Consider the following 10,795-nt stretch of genomic DNA (forward strand, 5'->3'; position numbering starts at 1 on the left):
GTAGGTTAGAAAGTGTTAGAATCAAAATTACCAGATGTCACAGAAGCTAACAAAGCAAACCTTGGGAAGTGATATACCCATAGAGACATAATTGAACAGTGTGTGGAGCAATTCACTGAGATAAATCAACAATCCTTCTTGTCTATAAAATGACATCTTACAAGCAAGAGAATGAAGGATTCTACAACCAGATGAAACCCAGCTACTGTAGTCTGTATAACAGCATACACTAAAAGATTATTAGTGAAGTGATTCACTGTGCTCAGTTGCCACCTTGATGAAGACGTCCTCCAGCGTTGTGTCAGCCAAACCCCAAGACTGAACTGGAAATCTCTCCTTTGCTTGTCTAACCGTTAGGAACACATCTGAAAGTTTCACCTCATCTTTTGGAAGCTCAAATTTCTGAGTGCCATATAAATGGTATGTTTTCTTCGCATTTGGAGATAGGCGTTTCACCAAGTCTTCCACTTTACACCCATTTTCTGGTGATGTAGTCATGGTGAATATGTAGCATCCCCCATACCTAGCTTTTAACTGTCATTTACAGTTAACATATGATCAGAAATATGTTCCAGCATACACACTATAGCTTTACCAGTAAATAAAACTCTCCATATACAGAGTTTCTGGCTTTCTGCTAATTATACAGTTTGGTTTTAGCAAGATTAGATACCATGATTGCAGAATGAGGTATGGGTAGGATAATCATATGGACCGAAGAAGTGGCATCACACTAGGACGAGAATCAACAGAATTTGATCACACAAGATAAGAATCTTTAATGAGATTGATTTAGTAACCATATACTGGTTTAGATAATGGTTTAATGGTTCACCAATAAACAAGAAATTTAAAAATCCAAGCTCCCATTGCCACTCTCCCAACCTTAAGCACGGTCACTCCTTCGAGATGTTATCCTAGCTAATTGAGTAGGAAATCAAATCTAGAATATTAACTTTCTCAGCAATTCACAGTAACGGATGCATGCTTCAATGTGTTAATCAAGTTCCGAAATTTTAGTTGTAAATTAGTTGGTAAGGTCATAGAAGTTACCTCATCTGAGGTTCCCAAGCACTGAAAGTTTCCGTCCACAAAGATACCTATCCTATCGCAAAGATATTCTGCCTCGTCCATCGAGTGTGCTGAGAGGAAGAGAAAGAACAACATCATTGATGTTATCCCGAATGAGAGAAGACGCAAACATAAAGCCTATGTTTGAGATTGCATGGTAATTGTAGGATAAACTTCAAGATATCTACAAAAATATAACCCAAAACAGAAATGCATGTATATAAAAACTAAGTGTAGAGCAGATTACTAGTGAGAATGATTGCTCTATCTTTCTTTGCATGCTTCACGACATCCCACAACATTTTCCGTGAAGCAGGATCAAGTCCAGTGCTTGGCTCATCCATATAGACAACCTTAAAATTTTTGAGTTCTGTTAGTATTAGCTCATTGGAACCCAGAACTTTAGCACAATTTCAAGTCATAATATAAGAGGAGTACGTACTTTCGGGTCCCCAATCAATGAAATGGCTACACTGAGTCTTCTCCTCATACCTCCACTATATTTTTTTGCTAATCTGTCAGCAACTCCTCCTTGGAAAAGATTGAAGCTTTTTAGAGAGTTCTCCACCGCCTGTTGCAATAGGATAGGATCAAAGAGAGAAAATAAATGCATCAAACAATTCTCCGTCATGATAAAGGGCTTTCTCAGAATAAAATAGAAGTGTATGTCAATCTTAGCGATTTGCTCCAGAGCTTGTAAAAGATACTTGTTGTTAACAGAATCCCAAAGGAAATTAAAGACCACAATGACAAATTATCTTCATGGAATGCGACGTTGTAAGGATACAAAGGTGACTCATTTCCAATTTATTGGATTCTGCTAATGATCAGATGTACAAATTCTTTCACAGCAGCATTGACTAGTTAGGAACATTTTATTCACAATGCAACAGCAAGAGACTGGGCTAATCTTCTTTCAAAATATAACATCTCTAAGCAAATATATATAAGAAAACCATCATATCCATTCTCTAATTTTGGCTTCATTTAAGTAGATGTTGAAATGAAGTTGATGGTTATATATACGTACTTCGCTTAAAGCAGCACCCTTGAGATTTTTCAGTCTTCCATAAAAGAGTAAGTGTTCCCTTCCTGTTAGGGTATCCCAGAGCAAGCTAACAAGGATTGGATAAACAGAGAAAGTTTAATAGTCAACACTTTGGAATGCAAAACGAAGAACAAAAATGACGCCGCAAGTGTTCATAGGCATGATGAAAACAAATAAACTTACTCATGTTGTGGACACACACCCATGCTACCATATATTTCGTTCATTTGAGTCTGCAAATTTAGACCCTCAACATACGCACTCCCAGAGCTTGGCTTCAAGAGCCCAGTCATCTGTCATTTAGTACCATAGCTTAATAAGTTCCAACACTTAGAAAATGCTAGGGAAAAGTGCAATGTACATAATTCAAGCAGATCTTGATTAAACCCAAGAAAACATGGTCTATGTGGTAACTAAAATTCATTCCCAGTTACTTTAGACAACTTTCACTAACCATGCTAATAAAAGTAGTTTTTCCTGCACCATTTGGACCAAGCATGCCAAAGCATTCCCCGCGCGGTAAGGCGAGAGTTACTCCTTTAACTGCAAGTTTATCGGGGTTCCCGTCCTTTCCTGGATACATCTTTTTGAGGTTGTGGCAAATGGCAGAATAATTCAAATGTGGCTTTTCTAGCAACTGTTCAACCTTCTCTCTCTGTAAAAGAAAGCCAAAAGACTACAATGAGATGACTCAACTATAGGCATACTGCAGGACGATTCAAGTGACTGCAACTAGAACATGGAAAGCATCCAAATAACCATAACAGACACTACAATATACTTAATGAGAGTTTTGAAAAAAAATTGACATTGGGTCTAACTAAATCCCAAAAGGTAGCTCATGAAATGAGGACTATCAATGACCATGTATGGGGGTAACAACTGATTCCCATAACCAATATGAGACACTTTAACACCCATGCACGCCTAGGCCTAGACATTTGGAGCGTGGATAATATAATATGGAGTGCAATATTATAAGCAAAGAATTAGGACAGGTTTGGCTATGATACCGTGAAAGAAGCTAGATTTTGGGTCTAACTCAACTCCAAAAGCTAGCTCATAAGGCAAGGATTGTCCAACACCATATAAGGAGATAAAAACTCATTCCCTCAACTGATGTTGGACTCCAACACCCTCTTCCCCACTCTCCCATGCTCCATACGCCCAAGGACTGGAAATTTGGATTGAACTTTGCTATGAAAATAGACCGTAGGTCTTACTCAACTCCATAAATTCAGCTCTCGAGGTGAGGATCAATCAAAACCATAAAAAAGAGACTACGGGTGTGTTAGGTATGTAGGAAAACCTTTGGAGAATTTTTTTCTGAATTTTTTTTTTAATTTTCTCATGTTTGGTTGATAAAATATTGGAGAATATTTTCTCAAGGAAAACAAGCTCTTAAAAATGAGGAAATGATTTCCCTAATGAAAGTAGGGAAAACAAATTTCATAAGTAACTTCCAAGTTCATTGTCTCCTCCCCACCCACCCAACGTCCCCAAGCCCTATCTCTTGACCATTCCACCCCCTCCACCCCCAAACAAGTTCAAAATATTCTGCTTGCATTTATGGTCCATCAGTTCATGAACTTCTTCAAAGCAAGTTCATGAAAATCTAAAATTAGCAAGATTAATTACCTCTTCGGAAACATCACTGTTTTCAATTTGAACACTTGATTCTGCGCTCTGAAAAGAAGATTTCTCCAGTGACGTTAAATCCTTCCTTTGAGAATTTGGCAAGAAGAACAAAAGACTCCGACGGTTTCCACTTCCAGATGATATAACTTGATCCAAGTAATAGGAAACAATCAGAAATACCACCCATTCAATTGACATGATAATCAGAACCTCTCTCATGCCATTATTGCTGTTACTAAGATACTCCCAGAACATCCCAGAAGTCCCTACCATATATCCCCCTCGTGCATACTGGGACAGCTCATATAACCCACGATACAGAGAGAAGCCAGGGTATAATTCCATGAAAATTACCCAACCACCTATTCCCAAAAAAAAACATGTTAAATTTGGTGAACACGAGAGATACATGTAGAATCCAAATAGTGTGACTACAAAAACAATTACGCCTCAATCTTAAAAAAGGGTCGGCTACACAAATCCTCAACCAGGTTTCCTCATTTAAGCTCAACTCATGTGATCAACATACCAAATATAATTAATCAATGAAAAACAATTAGCCTGAAAAGAAAATTGCTTGAAGTGATCCACCAGGAATATCTAATTCTACTGAAACACAATTTGGAACAGAAAAACAGCCAGAATTGTCCAAATCACCAAACCAGTTGCGGAATTAAACCACATTGGTTGTCCAAAATAAATGATGGTGACAGGCTATGACGGATCAGAATTTCGCCATTCTTTTCGAAGGTATTTGTAAGAAGTGTCTTTGGAAGTGAATAGGGAACATTAAGTACATATTTTTTGAATTTATGGGCATTTTACCCCTATAAACATAATCTATTAAAGATAGCCTGAAAAATATGAAAGGATAGCCGTGCTTCATTGGTCATAGTACAAAGAGCCAAATGATCTCAAAGAGAAGCAAACTGGTCGCATGCCTAATTTGTAGAGCTAATTTTAGGCCTTCAACGCGTGGACATTCGCTGTTTCCTTCACCTTGAGCTGATCTCAGTATTTTTCTATTTCGATCTTCTAAAGCTACTCGGGAGAAAAGGCAAAAATAATGTCAAAGCCTACATCTAGAGTTGCCATCTCCAAATAGCTAGTACATTGTTCATATGGACCGAAACAGTGAGTAAGATACGGAAAATAATTTTTATCTCCCTAGTTTAAATTGGAGGATTAAACTTAAGTTTCCAATGCTAATTTTATCTGGCCCGCTTTGAACCAAATCCAAGAGGTATTAAGCAGTCTTTAGCATGTTTTATAAAAGATAACAGTTCAAGAAAGTGGAATATCTGGTGGCTCGTTCAGAGAGAAATGAATTCTAGATGCTTCGAAGAGAAGTACAAATCAGTAGAAAGAATCAAATTTGATTGTCTTGTATTGTTTCATTCTTGGTGTAATCGAGGTAGAAACACTGTTAGAATTCATAGAATCCCTTTAAGGATTGTAAAGGCTAGAGGGCCACACTTTTGGTAGAAAAAACTATGCTTTTGCTCACCTGTACAGTATTCTGAGCACTTGTCATACTGTTCTAATAGTAAAATCCTTACCTTTTCAAATAGAAAAAGTGTAAGATAAAGTAATTGAGATAACCTACTTACGAGGAAATGATGCATCATCAACTAGGGACTGGAACAGGAGAAAACCCAGGATACCCGTCCCAAAGACAATTGTATAGGCAACAACTGCAATATCCAAATGTTACAGTTATTATTCATGAAAATCAGTTTCCTTTTGAATTGATTACTCATGTACTGTGAAGGACTTTTACAGAGTTCTACACAGACACCAACCTGCGGCAGTCTTCAGATTTGAAAAATACTGCAGCTAATAGAAAGGCCATAGATATTTGCAAGTTTGTGAAGACAAAGTAAAAGATGCACTGGACACTGTATGAATTCAGCTTGAAAATTGTTAACCCTGTAAAACAAGAAAAAATATTGAACCGGCTTGTGTAAACGTAAAAGAAGCAGCTAAACTGTAGACTGCAGTACCTGTCAATACACCAAATCCAAAGTAACAGGACATGTAGATTAAAGAAATGACAAGAAAATACGCATAAGTAATCATCCAATAAGGAACATCCCCAAGGCCATGCATCTTCATCATGATCCTTAACTTCCTTTGCTTCTCATAAACCAGAGATGATAATATAACCTACATTAAAATCACTTTTGTCATATATGGAGACCCAAAAAAGATTTTAGCAGCTCTGTAGTCACGTAACTCTTTAACGATTAGAAAGGAAGTAACTAATATTCTTTTTCTTAAATACAAAGAGTGGATTTGAAATACTGGATTAGAACTCTAATGCCACAAATGAAAAGAATAATAGCTTACGAGTGGACAAACTCAATTTTCTATAACAACTGAAACTCATAAACTAAATAAATGGAGCACTAAAATAACTTCAACTGGAAAGAAAGTAAATGATCAAGACACCAGAAACTTCTAATAAATGATAAATACAAAAAAAATCCTCTAGAAAAGCGTCTTTGCCACAACCATGCAACTATTCACAAACTAGACAAATATTTACCGGAAATACTTGTAGAATGACCCATGTATAGAAGACAATATTGAGAAAGGTAGATAGGTCGCTTGGCCTCATGTAGCCGCCAGGAACTGGCATCTCAGCAACAAAATCTAGAACCATCTTTGTAGAGGAACCACGTAAAAATTGGAGATAAGCATTTGTTACCTACATAGAAAAGCATAAAATATCATATTTCCTATATGCTGTGAACAGCATTCAAAGATTAACTTATTTTATATTACGAGATTTTTAAACTAGAAAAGGTGCAATACATTGCATCAAGCAGAAGGCCTTTAAATTCTGGCACCAAGCATTAGAACTTAGATCATGTTAGTATTTGCCAGCACATATTTACTTAGAAACCAAGATGTGTGCTTCATCTTTAATTTATTCGCTACACAGTCATTCTAACAATTATTACTTATAAATTTCAAACATTTGGGTACACATTTTTTCTCTTTTATCAACATAATTCCTCATGATCCCTAATTGTCTTGTGATTCAAATTCAAAATACTACTCCCCTTTAAATATATGCACTCTCACCATAGTGAGTGGAAGGCTTTTTACCAAAGCGCGTGGTAAGGAGAAACATAATTTTGATGCTGAAGATGAAGATAAAGGTTCATTTGTAAGCAGCAAGCTACACCTGCTAAGTACAATCTAACAATGGATTGAAAAGAAATTAAGAAGATCTAAGCTATGTAGAACCTTTTTCTTTATTAGTAAAGCTTCTACTAGCTGCATAAAAAAGGATATAAGGATATACCATGTTCTCAGAACGCGGTATTCTCAACAATTCAGGTTCATGATTGAAAAGATTGGACCCATAAGTAGAATTGAATTGAATGTTGACATTGAAATTCTCTCCACTTGTATCCAAGAAATCATAAGCTGTGGGAGACGAGAAAAGTATCAATAGGAGGAATGTAAAGATATGAAACTATAAGGTCCAGACATCTAAGAGAATAACCTGCCAAAATTTCGTTTAGTATCCCCTGTGTATTTCCTTCTCTGTATCCTTTGAATAGCTCATCGTTAATCTCAGCAGAGCTGTTGCGCCACAAATTTAAACCTTCCACACATATGACATCTAAAATTGGCATAGAAGTGAAATCAGTGCATTTTACATACTTCTGGTGTTTAAAAAATGTCACAAGGAGAAAGAATACACTATACAAAAGTAAATAGAAGGCCTGGCAGACAGAGAATGAGCATATAAAACTCAAATAAAAGTATTGTGGAGTAAGCATGAGAAAGGATTGGACTTGACTGGCTTCATATTTAAATTGTTTTTAAATGCACAAATTTTGATGGCATTGCAAAATATGAAAATAAAACAGGGAAATTGGTAGACATTGTGCTCTAAAGACATTAGCACCAATAGATAGTATTAAAGGACATTACCAGTTTCTGATGTGGAGTTTTTGAAGGGCGAAGCAGAACATTGAGGTCGAACATGATAGAGTAAGCTGCTATCCAGCCTATCATCGCCAGCGTCTGTCCCCTAGAATATTTCCAAAATCACGTAATGCACAGTGGTAATAAGAAAACATAATAAGCAGAATAAAACTTCAAAATTGCTACAACCTGATCCAACAACCAAGACCAAGATACAAGGATAAGAAACAAAAAAACAAGAAAGAAATGAGGCAATAATCAGAATCAAAAGGAAAGAGAACTCACGAAAACGCCATCAGCAATAGTCCGGTAATCACTTGTTGAATTTGGTTCTGGAGAATCTATGAACATCTTCCCAGCCACACCTACCAAAATTCACAAATTAAATTTAGAAAAAGATAAGTCCCAGTCCTATCTTCCTATTTTATTTTTTTAAACAACCCTGATGTCCTGGCTAGCTTGCGCACACCTGGACTTGCACTAATTCCATGGGGCACCTGCTAACTCCCACCAGCACCAATACTAGGTAATCCTAAATATCTTCCTTTAGCTCCCGTTTGGCCATAAATTTTAAAGTTAAAACTTGAAAATTGAAGTTTTGCGAGTCAAAGTCCCAAAAACAGGTCTGATAAAATATTTGGAGATAATCGGATGTTCAAAACTCGATCAAATTTCATGGCCAAACTCATATAAATGAAGATAATTTTTCAAAATCTACCATAAAACTCTAGCTTAATGTACTAAAAGTAGCAATGCCATGTATAAAAAACACAAAAAAAAAAAACTTATACTTTCTCCAATGGTTCTGTTGTTCCCTGTGATAAGTACAGTTACTGGGCATGAACCAGTTCCTCTGCAAGATGCATCAGGCAGTCCAGAAAACGGCATTGAATCAGTCATCACCGCCCGAAATTGAGGAGAAGGAATTTGCAATAAAGGAGGCCATTCAAGTTGAATTATGGGGTCTTTTTTCAGTCTGTCTGTCTTGTTGGAGTAGCTTTGAAAAGACCCTAGAAGTATAAACAGAATTGCTGGAAACAAAATCACCTTCAAGTGTGACCTCGCATGCCGCCTCTGCAAAACTCAAAAATTCAAAATCAAACCCATGAAATTAACCACAAAAAAAAATTAAAATTGGAAACAGATACAGAATTCAATTGATGATCATTCAGAATTGTTGAACTAACGTGATATATGAGATTCTTGCGGAACAGAGCATTTGTTTGGTTCCAAAAATGAGCCATTGATGAAGCAACGTTTACGTTTTTGTTTTTCAAGAGGATGGAAAGGAGAAAAAATTATCGGTATACTTAAAAACAAGAAGAACAACTGTGCATAGCTGCAACTATAAGTACATTTTTGGAGTTTCGACTTTACCGATGACTATGAGCTGAAGCCATTTGTAAGGTTCTTTTACAGATTTTCTTAATACCAAAAATACCCTTGTCTGAAAGTCTAAAATGCCCCTGGCATCATCACAAATTTTGGATAAGATTTAACTTTTTATGTTTGACCAAGAAATTTAATTTTTGGAGATTTTCATTCATAAAATTTTAAATTTTTTTTCCAAATAAAGGAGTATATGTCCAAATGCAAAGCAAAAATTTAAATTTTCAAATTTTAAATTTATTTGAAAGTCTAAAATGCCACCGTCTTAATTCTTGTCTCATATTTTCCTACCTTAGAGTGCCCAATGAATATATAGGACAGTCAAATTCCATAGTTAAAATGAAAATTTAAGCTTTCTTAAAATAAGAAAAATTATCAGCATTCATCAGCGATATAGCAGCAATTTACCAACTTTGAGTTGTATAATTTTGGTGTTTAATTAGTCGATATTGATATTGATTTCAATTTTTTGTTTTTTGTCATGAACCATAGTGTTATTATTATTAATAATAATAATATTAATATCATCATGATCTACCAACACATCTCATGGTAATTTTGATATTTGAAAAAAGATCACCTAACATTCTAATTTGAACTTCATTCTGCTATTTGGTCAATTCCAATTTACGAGCTTTGTTGTTGGAAAAGGAGAGGTAATCAATTAAGGAAGAACAATATTCTGATATTGGCCTTTCAAATTCCCATTTAAAGAACAATTCTTCCTCGTGCAAGTTTCACATAAAGAGAGCAATTCTTTCTTTCTTTGTTCTTTTTTATTTGTTCAATAATAAAATTCCTATAACCCTTATAACTATTGATAGTGACATTTATGTACATTTTCTCTTTTTGTTCTACTAAATATGTATGTATAATTCAATGATGCAATTAATGTTTCTTAAAATCCTTAAAGACTTAATCCCTAATGGAAATTTAATTTTTGCAACATTGGGTATCACAAGTAAAACACTCTATTTCGTGAAAAATAACAAATGTTCACCATCAATTACAATTTGCTTTTTACCCGATTAAGTATCTTGTTTTAGCTAAATTTTATCCTTTTGTTTAAAAAAATATATTAATATATTAAAAAAAAAATTTACTTCTTTTGTGAATTTACTTTTTTATATTTGACACATCTTCATAAAAAAAAACTCTCCGCAACTAAATATATTTTATCAAGATTTTTTTTTATCAAAATGAAGATAGTTGAAGGCTTATGCTAAATATTAATTCACTATAACCTTTCAAGTATCTTCATTCTTGAAAATACATATTTTTTGTATTTTAGCATAGCGTTGTGCATATCCTAATTAATTAAGTTTCAATGTAAATATCAAACATTATATCAGAAATTTTGAAAAAATGAAGTACTTACTCCATTTCAATTTATGTCATTTGATTTGACATAAATTTTTGATTTTTTTTAGATTTATCATGTAAAATAAAATTTAAATATTTGTGATACTATAAATTATTTTATTAAGGGTGAAACGAAATTTATCAGTTACTTCATTAGTTCATTTTATTTATTCACTATACTAAAAATATATATTCACTTTTACTTGTTTAATTCAAAAAGTTAATAGATAATTTATTACTTAATTCCTAATTTACTATTATTATTAATTATTATAATTATTTTTCAAAATATTAAACTTATTATACTTAAAGGTAACACATATAGAAACTTTATCATTATAT

General features: G+C 34.5%; 1 protein-coding gene across 1 annotated transcript; it reads right to left on the minus strand.

Annotated features, from left to right (window-relative positions):
* Positions 1-103: 103 nt before the first annotated feature.
* LOC125809658 (ABC transporter A family member 7-like) lies at positions 104-9,009 on the minus strand. Its single transcript, XM_049489249.1, is given in 19 exon segments — positions 104-534; positions 1,054-1,142; positions 1,319-1,424; positions 1,514-1,642; positions 2,102-2,186; positions 2,303-2,412; positions 2,574-2,774; positions 3,758-4,119; positions 5,368-5,451; positions 5,560-5,584; positions 5,586-5,686; positions 5,761-5,923; positions 6,306-6,467; positions 7,071-7,195; positions 7,275-7,394; positions 7,709-7,808; positions 7,988-8,067; positions 8,494-8,776; positions 8,890-9,009. Coding segments are annotated over 19 exon segments (2,676 nt in total). The 5' UTR covers positions 8,947-9,009; the 3' UTR covers positions 104-240.
* Positions 9,010-10,795: the final 1,786 nt, after the last annotated feature.

Source organism: Solanum verrucosum, unplaced genomic scaffold (assembly GCF_900185275.1).
Source record: "Solanum verrucosum unplaced genomic scaffold, falcon-dt-bn FXZP01000121.1, whole genome shotgun sequence".
Lineage (NCBI taxonomy): Eukaryota > Viridiplantae > Streptophyta > Magnoliopsida > Solanales > Solanaceae > Solanum > Solanum verrucosum.